This window comes from Staurois parvus, unplaced genomic scaffold (genome assembly GCF_062004578.1).
Source record: "Staurois parvus isolate SC_StPar_1 unplaced genomic scaffold, SC_StPar_1.0 ptg000010l, whole genome shotgun sequence".
NCBI classification, from domain to species: domain Eukaryota; kingdom Metazoa; phylum Chordata; class Amphibia; order Anura; family Ranidae; genus Staurois; species Staurois parvus.
Genome location: NW_028317806.1, coordinates 2,132,341 through 2,151,382, shown reverse-complemented (window position 1 = coordinate 2,151,382; position 19,042 = coordinate 2,132,341). Strand labels below are relative to the sequence as shown.

Here is a 19,042-nt window from a genome sequence, read left to right as displayed (position 1 = left end):
TCTTGTAAATAGAATTTCAAAAACTGTCAAAAAATGTAATTTCTATATATTTGATAATGTGGTCATAATGATATAAAATATTTCTCTTATGCTCTCTGCAGCCAGATTTGCTGAAGAAGCTTGCTCCGTTCTGTTGGACTTCATCTTCCAGCCATGTCACAATGAGGTCAACCCCCTTCCATATCTGAAGAACTGCCGATACGATGTCTGTGCCTGCTCCAATGGAAAAGAATGCCTCTGCTCTGCCTTATCAAGCTATGCCTCTGCCTGTTCCAGGAAAGGTGTACTTATAGAATGGAGAACACCTGAATTTTGCTGTAAGTTTGCCTATAAGTGTTAGCATGTGATTTTTTAACCATTACTAAAAAAAAAATCACTAAGCTAGAAAAACAGAAATGTTGCATTTTCCAGCATACTACCAAAGGATGAACAGTTATCACTTTCAGCTGTAGTCATATTCCTGACTTTTTGGGATTAGTAGGGAGATAAATAATCCAGTGAGGGCATTATACAAAATCAGACCCTTGGGTCAAGTCTGGGTTTTTGATGTCCCTGCTCATTTAGACATGTTCTTCATTCATTATCCTCCAGGAAAACATGGCATACTTCCAAACAATGTAATGAGTGCAGCACTGTAAATAATTTGCCCCTTAAAATTATATTAAAATGCAATTTAAATCAAATATTTGTCATGCCCATTCAGGGATAAGTACCATGTTTTCAGTAAACCTCCCCCCCCCCAGCAGCAAATACTTACCTTTGCTTCACTCCTCTTCTGTTTCCTTAAATACCAAGAGCCAAAGGAAATACTCAATAATTCTGAATATGGAGGGGCATGTGGGTGATGCCATATACCAATGCTTTGCTGACTGTAAAGTCCTAGCTCTGACTCACGGAGGTGGAGAGACCACTGCTTCCACACAGAGAGCAAAAAACCTTCTCTGCAGCATGATGGCAGGCAAGAGGCTTTTCTACTCAGATTGTGACTGTTTTGTACATTGTTTAGTATTCCAGTATTCCAATAGGCTACTGCACCAAAATTGTCGATGCTTGCACCAGAATCATATACCATTCAATACATAAATCTGTTGAAGGTCAACACTGAGGTGAGATCGGAGTGTCCATACTAGACAGTCCTTCCTCAGTGTGCTCCTAACCTGGCCACTGTGGCCACCACACAGCTGAGGAGTTTTTTAGTTTGGTGGGTGCAGCGTGATGGGGAACTGAAGGACTTCCCTGTAGTGTGCCATTTCCAAAAAATATGTATTACTATATTTCAGTAATCGCATCACCAGTACCCTCTTCGACTACTTTGTTTACATTCAGCTTTGGGCCAGGGAATCTTCCAGCCGATAGCTGAATGAGCCAGGAGATTGAGCCCTGTCCAACCCAAGAAGCTTCCCAGCAAGGGCATGCCTCACTTCAAGCACAGATGTTTCTCTATATACCAGCATATAGCTGGTCTTAATTGCAACTAGTTTCCTCTTCTGTGAACTGGCGGTAATTTTTACAAAAATTTGTTGCAGCCATAGCAGTAATAATAAGAACTGCCTGAATTTGTTGCACCTTCAGTACTGTTACTAAAACTAATAAACATACTTGCCTGAAATAAGAGTAGGTAAGGAATTGAGGGTATTGAAAAAAAATGCCATAAATGCTTTATTGAATTCAACAGCCTCTGTTCTGATGCATTTAGCTGATTTCACTGAAAATGCAGTTATGGTTTAAAATGTTTCTAAAGCCCAATCTTGATCCAGTGATGTGCATGAGAGCAGCAGTTCTCCCGCCTCCTCTCCGTCCTCATTGGCTCAGACACAACAGCGGGAGCAGTTGACTTTCCCTGCTGTCAATAACAGCCAGTGAGGAGGGAGTAGGGGGCATGGCTGAGCTTGCTATGGGGGCACTTGGCAGGAGACCAGGGAAGAGGAGAATCTAGGCTGCTCTGTGCAATAAAACTACACAGATATAGTAAGTATTAAATGTTTTTTATAAAAAAAAAAAAAAAGCAGAACTTTACCCTCAGTAACAGTTTAATTAAGGTCCATCTATACTTTTCATCCTTTTAACTACAGTCATTAAAGGAGAAGTACAGCCAAATCTGTTTTGGCTGTACTTGTCCTGTGGATCACAGTTCGTTCTGCACTCCTGTGACCTGTTTTCAGCCAACAACCAGTCTAGGCTGGGGAAAGAGTCCGACTTTAAAGTCGGGATCCACCCCAGAGTCCGGAGCAGCCTGAGCCAGCCGCTCCCTCCCCTCCACAGCCCAGCACTCCAGTGAGCGTGGAGGGGCAGAGCTCTCTACTCACAGTGGCAGTGAGAACTCAGCGATCAGTGATCATGTGATGACTTCTCACACTTAGAGATGCAGCATCGTACCAATGTTGCATCAACCTATGTAAGTATGATTTGGGGGAAAAAAAAAACTTCTCTTTTAATTTTCCTTTTTTCTCTTCTTTGAATCTAGTCTTCGTTCAGTTTGCTAATAAAAAGTTTTTTTGCAATTCTGCCTTTGCTAAACAGATTTCCCCTCACTTCCTGTCCTGGTGACTACACTATGGGGCAGGGAATAAGTGAAAATCAGTAAAATGAGAACATAATGGCAATAAAAATGGAAACATGTTTTAACCTTTTCCTACTTTATTCATAAACAATCGGGCTGGAGGTACACTTTATAATGGTGTCCAACCATTGTCTAGCAATGGTAAGGAGTCTATTTTCCTGTGTTTATTTGGGCAATTATTGAGCCATGTAGGGGTTAACTACAGGATAATAACAAGTACTTCTAAGTGTAACTGGACACTGATCACTCCGATTTGTGTGAAGAGGGGATAAAAAGGAAATAAAGCTTTGCTGCATAAGTGCCCTAGCCGGTCCTGGAGCTCTGACGATGCCAGCGAGGATCTCACATTCTGTCACTATCAATGGTGGACATTAGAAGCAGGGCTCTGAGCTGTATAAAGAAAAGGCCCTTGTTTGAAGAGCCCCGAGAATGTCAGTCCTCTACAACAAGCAACACCGCTGTTCCCATTACAATTAGGCTGTCCTAATTCTCATTCCCTGAACCAATGTATCAGAGCCAATTGGCAAATGATTCAAAATATCAGCTGCCTGAGACGGAGCATGGCTGGGATGATGGTTAATCTGGAGTTCACAAATATTGGATGGAATAGAATTGATGGCTTCTGATTGCCTGTTTTGAGTCATTGTACTTTGTGCTTTCCCAATAGACCTGGTTTGTAAAGCTGAAATATCACTTTAGCATACCTTAAAGGAGATCTATGGTCACAGCATAACACAACAATTTCATTTTAAAACATCAGCATTGTAACAATAATACAATCAATAGTTATAGATTATAATCCAATACAATTTTACTATAATCTCCTTTCATGTTGTGAGCGCTGCCTGTCTGCTGATGATCTCTTTCCCCAACTTCCTGAATTCCCTGCTTACTTTGCAGCTTTTCCTCTGCTGTTTACTTTCAATTTCTAAGGACTACATGTCCCATGGTACCTTGCTGCCTTCAAGCAGTGATTGCTGTACTGATTCCACCTCCTGAAACTCCTCCTCTCAGCACCTCTGTAGTTCAGAAGGCAGGCTCTGTGAAATGTGTGACACAGCAGTGCCTACTCACAGTACAAAGTGACTATGTGTCACAGAATTCATGAAGCAAATATGTGGGATCTTCACACAGTAAGTTTACAAACTTTAGGATATTTCAGTTTAATAGGAGTAGGCTAGAAATAATTGAAATACTATGAGGAAGGAATATACCTGTAACACTCTTGCTGTAATGTCCGCAGCAGCATGTTAAAACACAACACAAATGGCAGTGTCCTGCATGTGCACTCACATTCTGCAGAGCAACCCCATGGACCTTGTATGCTGAATAGCAGGACTTTGCTGGGGAGCAGTGTACCAGAGGGCTACTTTTCCCAGAAGTGCTGGCGTGTGGGTGGGGGCATAAATATACAGAAGCCTGGGGTACTGGACAGGAAGGGAGAGGGGAGAGAACTGGGGAGAGGAAGCGGAGAGAGAGAGAGTGGTGCCGACTACTGGAGAACCAGACCAGGCTGCAGAATCAGAGAGAAGAGAAGCAAGGAGGAACTGCTGACTGCTGACCTTGCCACCTTGTTCTGTGAGACAATCCACCAGCAGGTGACCTGGAGCGCAGTCACCAGATGGAATGCTGCACAAGAGGCCAGAGAACCTGTGGGGGCCCCCATCTGCCAAGAGAGAGAGACAGCCAGGACCTGCTGGAAGCCACTGATCGGGTGAGAGAGTCCCATACACCAGTTAAGCAAGAGAACACTGACATTCTCCTCATACCTGCAACTTTGCTTGTACACTGTTGTGGACATTGCATTCAGTTAACCTCCCTGGCGGTATTCCCGAGTGTAGCTCGGGGTAAAGTTTCAGCACCACAAGCGGTAACCCCGAGATACACTTGGGAATACCTTGCAGCGTTGCTCCGGGATCCCTGTTTCACTTACCTTGTCCTGCGCTCCCGCGATGTCCCCCCTGCAGCGTCCCTGGCAATGTCCTCCGGCCGATGCTGGCATCTGTCTTCCGGGTTCCGTTCCCTGCGACGTCAGGACGTACGGGGACGGAACTGGTGGGAAATTTAAAAATGTCAAAAAGTGACATTCGCTAAATACACTAAAATCACATAGTAAAACATTACTGTATCAAACCATTTCACATACATTTTGTCCCGAGTGCTTTGTCCTGTGCCCTGCCTGCATTTTTACTGTTCTTTCTGTCTTGAAACTGAGAAATGTCCATGGCGTCCAAAAAGTGTCCCTTTAGGTTTTAGACCAGCTAGAGAACAGCGATAGTAAATTAGAACCACTTGCAGAATTGAATGATAATGATTCGTGGGAAATTCGTCATCAGACACTGAAAGCGATTTTGCGACTAAGCTTAGTGATGTGCGAACTTGGCGCTATATTTCAAATTTCAGTGTTTTTGGTTTGATTATATTATTGAATTAAATGTATTATTATATTATTATTTTTTATGATTATTTATTAAATTATCATTTATGATTTCGTGTTTAAAATTTTAACATACCCGGGATGTTTACTAGACTCTTGTTTGGACAGATTTCAGTTAGTTATTCCTAAAAATTACAGGCCTACAATAAAAAAAACAACATATTTCCATGCAAAAAAATGTACCGCTTTGAGCACAGAAATACTGACATAATCAGACCGCTAGGGAGGTTAATATGTGTTCAGGCCTAGTTCCCATAGCCGCTACTGTTGAACACATTTGCAGTGCAGTTAAATCATCAGAGCTGATCGCAGTGCATGCCTCCTGCAGGCCAGACCACATCAGTGCTCCCTGAACCATTGGCCTATCCTCTTAAAAAAAACCTCTGCCACCATTGCCATTGGTCACTGCATCCCAGAATGGAGTTGCCCTTTTGCAAACAAGCCCTCTTGCCAGTTTACCACTTTATTTGCTTAAAAGCTGCTCTTTTCCCAGCACAGGAGACACACGCAAGTTAAGTGTCACAAAAAGGTAAAGTCCTTGTTCTTTATTATACCTCCCCTTTGTATCCATTCTGTCAGGAACTATCAACTATGTCACCTCCACCCCTGCCTATTTGTGCACCAACTGGGCCCCAGTGAGAGCCTCTCACTGTACTTAAATGAACATTGACTACCCTGGTCAAAGAGCTCTTTTATCTCAGATCTAAACACTGCCTTCAGATCTTGAGGTCCCAAAGTAAGCTACTCCCATTGTTGTTAGTTCTTATTGCTCACTGGGGTTGCCATCACCTCAGGTCGGAAGCATTGGGTTAGTTTCTGAAAAGTAGGCATGCTAACATTGATTGAACTTCTGCTATATGTGTTACTTTTTTGCTTAGAATTGCTAAGAGTAATTTTTGCCATACAAAGTATCAATACCAGTTTGTACTGCTCAACCAAGTTTACATTGAAGTTTAATATAAATCTCTTATCCGTTTACTTTAATCTGTGTGTAAATTTACTTTCTGGCATTAATTTACTCTGGTTAAAGGAATCTCATGGTGTCTGTAGGGGTTAGGCTTTCAGAGAGGGGTCCAGAACAACAGGCAGCCCGAAAATAACTCAGCGACTCCTAAGTGGGTAGTGCTACATGATTTTACATTTTGACCATAAATACACTTTAAGGTGTCCTACATGCTGTTGCAGCTTCATGGATCAGGGCTGATGTGTCTGAAAGGTCCTCTGGGGCCTCTGATCTTGACCATACATGATAATTTTCATTTTGAGAACATTTGCTTGATTTTGATATCATTAATGTGGTGAAAGCGACTTTCATTTTCAACCAGTGACAAGTACATTTGAAAGAACAGAATGGAAAATTTTTCTCAGTTAAACAGTGTATGCGGTGTTCATTCGGGAAATTACATTCATTCTAAAGTCCAATGTTAAAAGCAAGTGACATTTTTGAACAACATGTGTCCAGTCATGGATATACAAAGTTTTTTGTATAAATGTCCATATGAATATTCTCATTTAAATATCTACTAGTTAGTGTATGGCCAGCTTTGGCAAGCAGTCATTTTTATTTTTTTTAATCTGCCCCAGCAACCTTGGAACTCATTGGTTGTTAGAGGCAACAGACGCAGGTTGCAGGTCTATTTTCAGAGACTGGATCTCAATGTGATGCCTTGTTTTCACAGCAATTGTGTGCCCTGTGGGAAAGATCTACCAGGAGTGTGGAAGTCCATGCAATAAGACCTGTCGGTCCCTGTCCCACCCTGATACTAACTGCAGAGAGTTCTGTATGGAAGGATGTTACTGTCCTGCCGGTCTTTACGCCAACGAGTTTGGAGAATGTGTACCTAAATCTGATTGTGAGTGCTACTATGATGGAGAGTTATTCCAGCCTGAAGACGTGTTCTCAAATCACCATTCCATGTGGTATGTAAAGGGCCCTTGTCCCCATCTGAGATATTTACACAACATAAATCCAAACCAATTTAAAAAATACGCCATTAGACTACAGTGTATCTGTATATTATTCCTGATAGTTTTCTGTTATATGCAGACTGTGGTAACACAGCACCACCCAGTGGCAGTGAAAGGACTTAAATATTAATAAAACATTTTTTTACTCTTTCTTTTCCTTTCTCTTTTCCTTTCTCCTTTCTCTTTTCCTTTCTCCTTTCCTTTCCTTTCTCCTTTCCTTTCTCCTTTCCTTTCCTTTCTCCTTTCCTTTCCTTTCTCCTTTCCTTTCCTTTCTCCTTTCCCCTTTCCTTTCCTCTTTCCTTTCCTTTCTCCTTTCCCCTTTCCTCTTTCCTTTCCTTTCTCCTTTCCTTTCCTTTTCCCTTTCCTCTTTCCTTTCCTTTCTCCTTTCCTTTCCTTTCTCCTTTCCTTTTCCTTTCCTTTCCTTTTTCCTTTCTCCTTTCCTTTCCTCTTTCCTTTCCTTTCCTTTCTCCTTTCCTTCCCTTTCTCCTTTCCTTCCCTTCCCTTTACCCTTTCCTTCCCTTTCTCCTTTCCTTCCCTTCCCTTTCTCCTTTCCTTCCCTTTCTCCTTTCCCCTTTCGTTTCTCCTTTCCTTTCTCCTTTCCTTTCTCCTTTCCTTTCTCCTTCTTTCTTTCTTTCATTTCTCCTTTCCTTTCTCCTTTCCTTTCTTTTCTCCTTTCCTTTCTCCTTTCCTCTTTCCTTTCCTTTCTCCTTTCCTTTCCTTTCTCCTTTCCTTTCCTTTCTCCTTTCCCCTTTCCTTTCCTTTCCTCTTTTGTTTCTCCTTTCCTTTCTCCTTTCCTTTCCTTTCCTTTCTCCTTTCCCCTTTCCTTTCCTTTCCCCTTTCCTTTCTCCTTTCCTCTTTCCTTTCCTTTCTCCTTTCCTTCCCTTTCTCCTTTCCTTCCCTTTCTCCTTTCCCCTTTCCTTTCTCCTTTCCTTTCTCCTTTCCTTTCCTTTCTCCTTTCCTGTCCTTTCTCCTTTCCTTTCTCCTTCTTTCTTTCTTTCATTTCTCCTTTCCTTTCTCCTTTCCTTTCTCCTTTCCTTTCTTTTCTCCTTTCCTTTCCTTTCCTTTCTCCTTTCCTTTCCGTTCTCCTTCCCCCTTTCTTTCCTTTCTCCTTTCCTTTCTCCTTTCCTCTTTCCTTTCCTTTCTCCTTTCCTTTCCTTTCTCCTTTCCCCTTTCCTTTCCCCTTTCCTTTCCTTTCCCCTTTCCTTTCCTTTCCCCTTTCCTTTCCTTTCCTTTCTCCTTTCCTCTTTCCTTTCCTTTCTCCTTTCCTTTCTCCTTTCCTTTCCTTTCTCCTTTCCCCTTTCCTTTCTCCTTTCCCCTTTCCTTTCCTTTCCTCTTTCGTTTCTTCTTTCCTTTCTCCTTTCCTTTCCTTTCTCCTTTCCTTTCCTTTCTCCTTTCCTTTCCCCTTTCCTTTCTCCTTTCCTTTCCTTTCCTTTCTCCTTTCCTTTCCTTTCTCCTTTCCTTTCCTTTCTCCTTTCCCCTTTCCTTTCTCCTTTCCTTTCTCCTTTCCTTTCTTTTCTCCTTTCCTCTTTCCTTTCCTTTCCTTTCTCCTTTCCTTTCCTTTCCTTTCTCCTTTCCTTTCCTTTCTCCTTTCCCCTTTCCTTTCCTCTTTCCTTTCCCCTTTCCTTTCTCCTTTCCTTTCCTTTCTCCTTTCTCCTTTCCCCTTTCCTTTCTCCTTTCCCCTTTCCTTTCCTTTCTCCTTTCCTTTCTTTTCTCCTTTCCTCTTTCCTTTCCTTTCCTTTCCTTTCTCCTTTCCTTTCTCATTTCCTTTCCTTTCTCCTGTCTCCTTTCCTTTCCTTTCTCCTTTCCTTTCTCTTTTTTTCTTTTTTTTCTTTTCTTTTCCTTTCTTTCTCTTTTCCTTTCTTTTTCCTTTCCCCTTTTCCTTTCCTTTCCTCTTTTTCCTTTCCTTTCCCATTCCCTTAGCTGCAAACAAACTAAAAACAATGTGTTAATTTTAATCATCAAATAGTGGACAAACAAAAATCCCACTGTCTTAATTTCTCATGTGCATGATTGGATAGTCAAATGAACACAGCTTCACCCTTTTTCACTAAGTAAAGTGATCATGCTCTTTAGAAACAAACCCAGTGCATTGAGTGTTTGCAATGCAGGATACAGAGAACAACACTCTGCACTAGTTCAAAACAGTTCAGTTTCAGTCCTCTGAACATTGAGAAATTCAGGACAATGACAGATGATTTCTGATTGATTCTTGCATGTTGCATCTAGCTCATATCTGGTGATGTAGTAACTTGAATGGCCATTGTCTCTTTCAGTTACTGTGAAGAAGGACTGATGCATTGCATTGCTACTGACATCCCTGGCTCATATTATGCAGATGCATATTTTAGTCAATCTGCAAGAGGTGAGTATTATGTAAAGTGTTAAAAATCCATGATAAGCGCTGTCACTCTGAAGAATCAAAAATCATTGGAACAATACAGTATATACCATCCTCTGATTCTGCAGATTACACAGCAATTTACATCAGCTCAATCTATGAATTGTTAATACTTTCCAGGAAACACTGCAACTGTGCCAAAGGTTATCTTTACAGTGGACTTCCCTACCGCTCAGCTAAATATATGTTTGAGGTGCCTACATGAAGTATATTAGTATACCAGTCACATGACTTTTTTTTTTTTTTTTTACTTCATTCATTTTTATTGATGTCCACTTGCCTTAGGGCCCCAAATGCACATTTGTAAAGAGCAGTAGTATAGGCTCAGTAAGTTCTTACCACATTCTAAATGGACCCTTCAGTGAGTGTATAAACTTGGCTGGACTGTCCCATTTTCCCATTTAAAAGTTCCATTCTTATCTGAAAATTAACCTTTATATTGCTTGTAGGGCATATGGCATCTCTGCATTAGATAACCTATTGCTTGACATGATCTTTTGACATAATTTTGATCTCTAAAAACTCCCAGTTCCAGATAATATTCTGGTCAGATGTTCCTAACTCCAGCATTGAGCTATCTTTAAGCTATCTTTCAGAGACACAAAGTGTGTAATATGATGTGTAATGTAATGTGATAACAAGCTGTAGTCCTACCCAGTACACAGCATTACTCCATGCACTTTTGTTAATAAATAATGCCAGATATATCGATGTTAGGATAGAAAGGTTTCCCCATGCAGCCAAGTTATGTGTTGTTGTTTGGGAGAAGCTTTATTTGTGTGGAAGAAGACCAACCCTGTGGGCAATGCCATGTTCTTTGTACCTGTGTTACTTTTGAGCTGCCTTAAGGGAAGTGGCCAGGTAATGGAAAAGTACATGTGATGTGCTAGGCAGAAATACAGGAGAACACTGGCAACAGAGTTGGGCAATACTGCACATGGTCAGTCTGGAGTGTATCACTCTCCCTTGAGATTGACTGTGATTACAACTGGGAGAAGAGGGTATTAAGAATACAGAGTTCAAGCACAAGGATAGGACTTCTCCTATCCTTTCGAGCAAGCCCGGAGTGGTGAAAAACCAACCAAAGGTTGGTTTTGGGTCAGGGACCTCACTGTATGCAGACACTGCCACCACCTCCTTTTTGATCAGAGAAAGAGGAAACTCGGCGTTCAGCTCTAACACTATAATGGTTGATATAATCGTCTGTATAAAATGGTCCACAGGCCAGTTATGCAGAGGTTCAAACAAACACAGTAGCGTTCTCTTTAAAGGCAGGGATTCATAAATTGCAATTAAAAGCTATAGAAACAATTCAACCCTTTCAGAAAGAAAGATTTATTACTAAGAGGTCAAACGGGTGCAATTACAATATTTACAGAAAAAGATGTAACTAAGATATATATATAAACATACAGAAAAAGATGTAACTAAGATATATATATATAAACATACAGAGACTAGCAGCACAGCAAAGAGATATCAGGAAGTGGTTAAAGGGTTAAGATACTTGCCATTAAGCCTTGGATGTAAGCAGATCAAGTTTCTGAGCAGAAGGGCTTTGATCTCCCTATGTTACGATGGAAAAAATGGGAGATGTCTTCAACTTAACTTTCTTAGGCCTGACAGCCTCTTTTGTGTTCCCCAGCCAGGGGTGGTTCTGAAGTCAAGGACCAATCCCCTGTTTCGGGAGGAATCATCAGGCAGGGCCCTAAACTGGAGCCAACATCTTTCATAACTCATATTCCGGTCCATAACCTTCCATCTACACCAGGGACCTCCCACCCGCGGGTAGATTATTATGCAGACAATTCTGAGGACCAGATATGAATTATGAAGTTGTATGCTAAACGGTTCACGAGATCTATTTCTCTGCTTTCTCGTGCGCCCGAGTGACCCATCAAACTGCTCACCTGCTCATCATCCATCTGATGATATGTCCGGCTTTTATATATGTCTCTCATATTCCAAGATATGAGACGTAGGGGAAAAATGGATCTTTTAAAAATGTTATCTGGTGTGTGCTTCTTGAGAATGCCTTTAACACCTGGGAAGGCTCCGTTATCTTTTTAAGAGGTGTGAAATTACACAGGTTCTTTGGTCAGTGAGACTCCAACTCTCTTGGGGGCTCCTATGACCCTCCAGTGACATTCGTAACTCACACACATACTGGCCACATGGGCCTCTCAGGAAGGGAGGGGGGAAGGATGAGGAGAGAAAATGGAGATGCCTAACAAAATGGTTGAACCGCGTCCATCTCTGATGCGCACATTTGCGACATAGACCCCCCCACCCCAACCAGTACAGCTCCCCCAAGTACAGATTTCCTCCCTTTCCACTACAGATCTTTCCTCAATACAGATCCCCCCATCCTTTTACAGCTCCCCTCAGTAGAGATCTCAGCCCACAGTATAGATTGATCCCCCCCAGTACATATCTCCCTCCAGTACAGATCCCCCTATATAGATTTCCTTCCAGTACAGATCCCCTACCCCCAGTACAGTAATTCCTTTGTAAAGCATAGCTCCCACTGGTATAGCTTATCACAGTATAGGCCTCCCTTCCACTAGTACAGCTCCCCCCAGTACAGATTTCCCCACACATCAATATATAGTTACCTCTCCGACCAGTATAGATCCCCTAGTACAGATCTCCACCCCACCCCTACCAGTACAGCTCTCCGGTAGAGATCCCACAGCCCTTGCCAGTACAGCTCCCCCTGAATGCAAATCTCCTCTGAACCACTACAGCTCCCCACAGTACAGTTTTCCTCCTCCAACACTAGTACGGCATCTTCCAGTACCAATCCCCCCCACCCCCTCATTATGCCCCCTTCTTCCCAATACAGATCTTACCCCAGTAAAGATCTCCAAGAAATCCATTCACCAGGCTAGGCATTTCAGAGTGAGGGGAAGACCTCCCTTGGCTTTGTCATGCAAATTAACCTGAAGATGAAATAAGTAGAGCCTCCTTCTGAACTGCTGATGCCTGTCTCTCAGTTCTGACAAGTGTCAGAAGCAGCAGCTGCGAGAGATTTTGCTGTGCAGTGACTACAAATGCTCAGGGGTGGGAGGAGATTGTTGGGGGGGTTGGAACCCCAATAACCCCAATCTATGACCCTGTATGTTAAGGCAGTGATTGAAACTCATAGCTTATGTGAGTGCCCAATATTAGTGATAGTGTCAATGGGCAAATGCAGTGTTCTTTCTGGTGCATCTTGATTGCATTCAACATCAGTTTAAGATGCTTTTGAGGTCATTCATAATTCATTTACAGGTGGTTTGACTTTCTCCCATGCCTCCTCTGGATCATCCAGATGGTCATTTGCAAACTTCAGACGGGCCTGGACATGTGATGACTTGAGCAGGGGAACCTTCCATGCAATGCATGATTTGAAACCATGACGGCGTAGTGTTTTACCGACAGTGACCTTTGAAACTGTGGTTCCAGCTCTCTTCATGTCATTGACCAGCTCCTCCCTTGTAGTTCTGGGCTGATTCCTCATCTTTCTTATCATCAGTGATACCCCATGAGGTGAGATCTTGCATGGAGCCCCAGTCTGAGGGAGACTGATAGTCATCTTTTAGCCTCTTCCATTTTCTAACAATTGCTCCAACAGTTGATGCATTTTCACCAAGCTGCTTGGCAATTGCCCCGTAGCCCTTTCCAACCTTGTGGAGGTCCACAATTTTGTCTCTGGTGTCTTTTGACAGCTTTTTGGTCTTGCCCATGGTAGTAGTTGGCGTCTGACTGACTGTGGGGTGGACAGGTGTCTTTAAAGAGCTCATGCAGGTGCTACTAAGTTAGATTAATGAGTGGAGTAGAGGTGCACTTTTTAAAGGCCCAGTAACAGGTCTTTGAGAGCCAGAATTCTTGCTGTTTCTTAGGTGTTCAAATACTTATGTTCAGCAGTGCAAGACAAATACATTTTTTAAAAATCATACAATGTGATTTCCTGAATTTTTTTTTAAATTCTGTCTCTCAGAGTGGGAATGCACCTTCAATGTGAATTTCAGACCCCTCCATGATTTCTAAGTGGGAGAACTTGCAAAATCGCAGGGTGTTCAAATACTTCTGTTCCTCACTGTATATTGTTCAACTTACTTTAACCATTTCAATACCGGGCAATTTTACACCTTCCTGCCCAGGCCAGTTTTCAGGTTTCAGCGCTCTCACACTTTGAATGACAATTGCGCGGTCATACAACACTGTACCCAAACTAAAATTTTATCATTTTCTTCACACAACTAGAGCTTTCTTTTGGTGGTATTTAATCACCGCTGGGGTTTTTATTTTTTGCTAAATTAACAAAAAAAGACCAAAAATTTGGAAAAAAACACACGTTTTTCTTTGTTTCTGTTATAAAAGTTTGCAAATAAATAATTGTTCTTCATAAATTTAGGCCAAGATGTATTCTGCTACATGTCTTTGGTGAAAATAACCCAAATTAGGATGTATTTTTTAGTTTGTAGGAAAGTTATAGAGTTCACAAACTATGGTATAGATCTGAATATTGATCAATCCTGAAGTACTGACAGCCAATCTAATTTTCTTGAGGTCCAAAAATGTCAGAACAGTACAGATATCCCCCAAATGACCCCTTTTTGCAAAGTAGACAGTCCAACGTACTTCATAAGAGGCATGGCGCGTTTTTTGAAGTTGTATTTTTTTTGTCATAATTTTTTGGAAAATTTACATACTGCCACCAGTGCAGCACAGCATCATCATATAACTGGCATGGTGGTGATCAGGGACACTGACTGGCGACAGTATGAATAAAAAAAAATATATATATATTTTTAATTTTTTTATTATTTTTTATTACATTTTTTTCTTTTTTTTAAGATTTTTTTTTCATATTTCACTATGACCAAAGTAGTACAATGTTACCATATTAACATTGTACTACTTTGGGGAAGTGATCAGTATTTTTTTTTTTTTTTTTTACACAATTTGCTTATAGCAAAGAATTACTTTGCTATAAGCAAGCATTTACCTGAATAACATCGATTCATTCAGGCTTTTTTTTTTTTTATGCTTAGCTGTGATTTGACCACAGCTAATCACATGACATGTGCATGTGATTTGGCCACAGCTAATCACATGACATGTGCATGTGATTAGCTGTGACCATTCACAGCTAGACACTAGTATACAATGGATGGCATGAATGAAGCCATCCATTGTATACAACTGTCATGTGACCTGCTGTGATTGGTCACAGCAGGTCACATGGTACCGGCAACGGGGGCCGATACTCAGATCCGAGGTACACAGCCGGTGACAGATTGCGCCGCTGTGCGGCTCTGCAGTAGCGCAATCTGTGCATGTGCGGGAGGATGCCATATGGCGTCCACCCGGAACGCTGATGACATTTGCCAGCCGCCATTCGGCCATAGGGCGGGCGGCAAATGGTTAAAGTGATATTAAACCCAGGACCCTGCATTCACTATATCTGGTCTCCCACGATACACAGAACACGGAAATGCAATTATTTTTGTAAATATAAACTGTTAAATACCTTTTCTCATCAGCAGTTAGAGCAGTCTTTTGACTTCTATCATTGTCCAGCAGAGCGCTGGTTAAAGCTTGTAGGAGGAGTTTTCATTCTCCTCTGACTGTCCTATGAGGCTGCATAACACCTGACCCTCTGTCTGGACAGTGCTGATTGGCCCTGTGCTGATCACATGCACTCTCCCAAAAAACCCCAATACACACCAAACTGAGCATTTGCAGCTTGCCCCCAAGGCTCTGTTCTATCAGCAGATGGATTGGGGACAGTAGTAGAAGGGGAGGATCAGAGAAGACAGGATCAAACATCCTTTTTACACAATATGGAGGATTAACTCCTTAGGTTCCACAGTGAGTATAACAAGCATGCTTTACTGCATATACAGATTGATTTTACAGTTGTGGGCTTATTAACAATTTAACAGCTCAAGTTGTCCTGCAGATGTAGCAGTTAGAGGGTTGAGACAAACCATTTAACACTGACAGGGTGCTTTCAATGATTAGCCTTTTTTTAATTTATGCAAAACCTTTTTGCCAAAAGGAACAAAACTGTTGTTGTAATTGCTTAAAGTGTATAAGCTGGAGTTAGGCTTCAATTTGTTATTGTATCTAAATCTAGTACATCTAAACCCCCCTCTACCAGAATGACAATGCTGCTGTGCAAAGGTGTCTCTGTTGCTCCTTCAACCACTCTAATACAGGAGGTGTGTTATTGGCCGGATTACCAGGTGAAAACCGAGGGAAAAAGCCTAAATTAAAAGAGACCTGTACTGAGGAAGACCTCCAGTCTGACCTCACTATCTGAAAATGCTACTTATCTGACCTATGACTTGGACTTTTTTGCATTCTCATTTTGAGGCAACAACCTTGAAACTACTGAAACAAGAGAAAGGCTGTTGCTGCCAAATCGACCAGCATGTTCAAAAGATCTGCAATGGCAGCCTCCTCTTTCATGACTAGTCTTCATTAATTTCTGTTCATAAATCCATATGGTCATCTGGAAATCTTCTATTACCATTTAGTTGCCGTCATCCTGGAATTGGGGGATCCAAACCATTCCTTGCCTTATTAGGTTTCTCCTTCATGTAAGCATGAAATAACAAGACAATAATAATATCTTGACATTTCGTTCATGTTATATGAGGCATAAAAATATGAGGACACATAGATTTATGGCTATACAAGATGGCTAGGTCAGTGACTGTAAAAATGGCCAAAGGGGACCCTGAATTGAAATCCATCCCTGACTATAATGATTTCATAAGTTTAACAAGCGCACTAGGAATTGTTCCTGAATTGTCATGGTACGCCGCTAAAGAGCAGAACATCCAGGGCGTATGGCTGCGTTCACCAGTTCATAATGTTCTAGAATTATATAGCTTCTTTTTATTACCGTGTGTGCTGACTGACAGAACATCCGCATGACACACAGTCCCTGTGGTAGAAAGGCTTTATTTCTATCCAAGAACGCGGAAATAAAACAACGGATTATATCACATGTTTCATGTTGAAGGTTAACAAGTGTGTGGTCTGAATAATGAAGCACTGCTGGAGTATTACTGTATATATATATCAAGGTTGATGGGAACCTCTCGCTAGAAAGGAAAGCTCTCATTTTAAAGCTGAACTCCAGGCAAACTGTTACATAGAAGACAAATATCTATTGTATTTCTCTCTAACAGTCCTGAGATTTAGGCCCCTTTCACACTGACGGTACGACTGGATCTGCCTGTCAGTTTTTCACGTGGCCCCAATCGGACCATCCATACCTCTCTGTGGAGCAGAGGGTGTCAGCGGACATGTATTTGCTGACACCTGCCAGCATCCGATCCGATCCTGCACAGTAAAAACAGGTGGATGGGGATCCATTCCCTATCCATCCAGCGGATCAGATCAGATGACAGTCGGGTGGAAACAGACAGGCGGTCCGTTTCCATCTGACCACCCCATAGAAAACAGCGGGCTGTGTCTTTGTCTGCTCTGCAGCAGTGGAGCGGACACAGGCATGTCATCCACCTGCTCAGCAGGGATCAGCAGAGAGATCCGCTGACAGGTCCGCCCCATCTGAAAGGGACCTTACACAGCTCTGCCACACAGCACAGTGCCGTCTAGCAGAGCAGGAGACCTGATTTTCTCTTCTTCATTTTAGGAGCACTTACAGGTCTTGTTTCTTCTCCAGCCTGTGACTGTACAGCACATTGATGAGGGCATCTCTCTGTCACTCTGCTCTCTTCTTCTGTCAGCATGCCTCTTGATAGCACATGAGCACTGCAGCTCTTTTTACTTCTTCTGCCTCTCCCAGGCTGGACTTTGCTTTACACTGACTGCAAGGTAAACACAGGTACAAACACTACTTCATTTTAAAAATTACACATAATAATGATGCACTAGTGAATACAGAGCTGCATTATTTTGTCTTTTTTTTTATCTGCCTGGAGATCAGCTTCAGAAGAAACCAGGCGTGGTTTCCCATATGGATGAAAAATATATTTGAATTGAAATATAGTTTAAAAATATTCTTCTAAAAAATATTGTCATATATTTGAAATACTACAATTTTGACAATATTCACAATATTCAATATATTAAAAAAAAAAAAAAATTATATATATATATATATATATATATATATATATTGCATGTTCACATGCGTTTTTATTGCAAAATATATGAAAAATATTTTAAAAATACATTTCAAATATACTGTATGTCTTTAAGAATACAAATCTACATTTTTGGAATGCATTTACAAATATATGTAAAAATATATTTTAAAATGACTTTTTTATATGTGAAAGAAATCTGAAGAATATATTTTAAAAATATATTCTTCAGATTTTTTTTACATATAAAAAAGTAATTTTAACATATTTTTACAGATATTTGTAAATGCATTCCAGAAATGTTGATTTGTATTTTTAAAGACATACAGTATATTTGAAATGTATTTTTAAAAATATTTTTCAGATATTTTGTAATAAAAACACATATCAACATGCAGTATATATATATATATATATATATATATATATATATATATATATATATATATATACACACACAGGTGAAACTCAAAAAATGAGAATATTGTGCAAAAGTTCATTTATTTCAGTACTGCAACTTAAAAGGTGAAACTAATATATGAGATAGACTCATTACATGCAAAGCAAGATAGTTCAAGCCGTGATTTGTCATAATTGTGATGATTATGGCTTACAGCTCATGAAAACCCCAAATCCACAATCTCAGAAAATTAGAATATTGTGAAAAGGTGCAATATTCTAGGCTCAAAGTGTCCCACTCTAATCAGCTAATTAAGCCATAACACCTGCAAAGGGTTCCTGAGCCTTTAAATGGTCTCTCAGTCTGGTTCAGTAGGATTTACAATCATAGGAAAGACTGCTGACCTGACAGTTGTGCAGAAAACCATCATTCACACCCTCCATAAGGAGGGAAAGCCTCAAAAGGTAATTGCAAAAGAAGTTGGATGTTCCCAAAGTGCTGTATCAAAGCACATTAATAGAAAGTTATGTGGAAGGGAAAAGTGTGGAAGAAAAAGGTGCACAAGCAGCAGGGATGACCGCAGCCTGGAGAGGATTGTCAGGAAAAGGCCATTCAAAAGTGTTGTGGACTTTCACAAGGAGTGGACTGAGGCTGGAGTCAGTGCATCAAGAGCCACCACACACAGTCGGATCCTGGACATGGGCTTCAAATGTCATATTCCTCTTGTCAAGCCGCTCCTGAACAACAAACAACGTCAGAAGCGTCTTACCTGGGCTAAATAAAAACAGGCCTGGTCTGTTGCTCAGTGGTCCAAAGTCCTCTTTTCTGATGAGAGCAACGTTTGCATCTTATTTGGAAACCAAGGACCCAGAGTATGGAGGAAGAATGGAGAGGCACACACTGCAAGATGCTTGAAGTCCAGTGTGAAGTTTCCACAGTCTGTGTTGATTTCGGGAGCCATGTCATCTGCTGGTGTTGGTCCACTGTGCTTCATTAAGTCCAGGGTCAACGCAGCCGTCTACCAGGGGATTTTGGAGCACTTCATGCTTCCTTCCACAGACAAGCTTTATGGGGATGCTGACTTCATTTTCCAGCAGGACTTGGCACCTGCCCACACTGCCAAAAGCACCAAAACCTGGTTCAATGACCGTGGGATTACTGTGCTTGA

General features: G+C 41.3%; 1 protein-coding gene across 1 annotated transcript in view; it reads left to right on the top strand.

Annotated features, from left to right (window-relative positions):
- Positions 1–19,042, top strand: part of VWF (von Willebrand factor) — a 219,839-nt gene that overhangs the window by 56,576 nt on the left and 144,221 nt on the right. Inside the window, exons 15-17 of the mRNA XM_089669873.1 lie at positions 102–317; positions 6,677–6,917; positions 9,239–9,327. Of these exons, the coding sequence (XP_089525999.1) occupies positions 102–317; positions 6,677–6,917; positions 9,239–9,327 (546 nt within the window). The remainder of the gene's footprint in view (positions 1–101; positions 318–6,676; positions 6,918–9,238; positions 9,328–19,042) is intronic.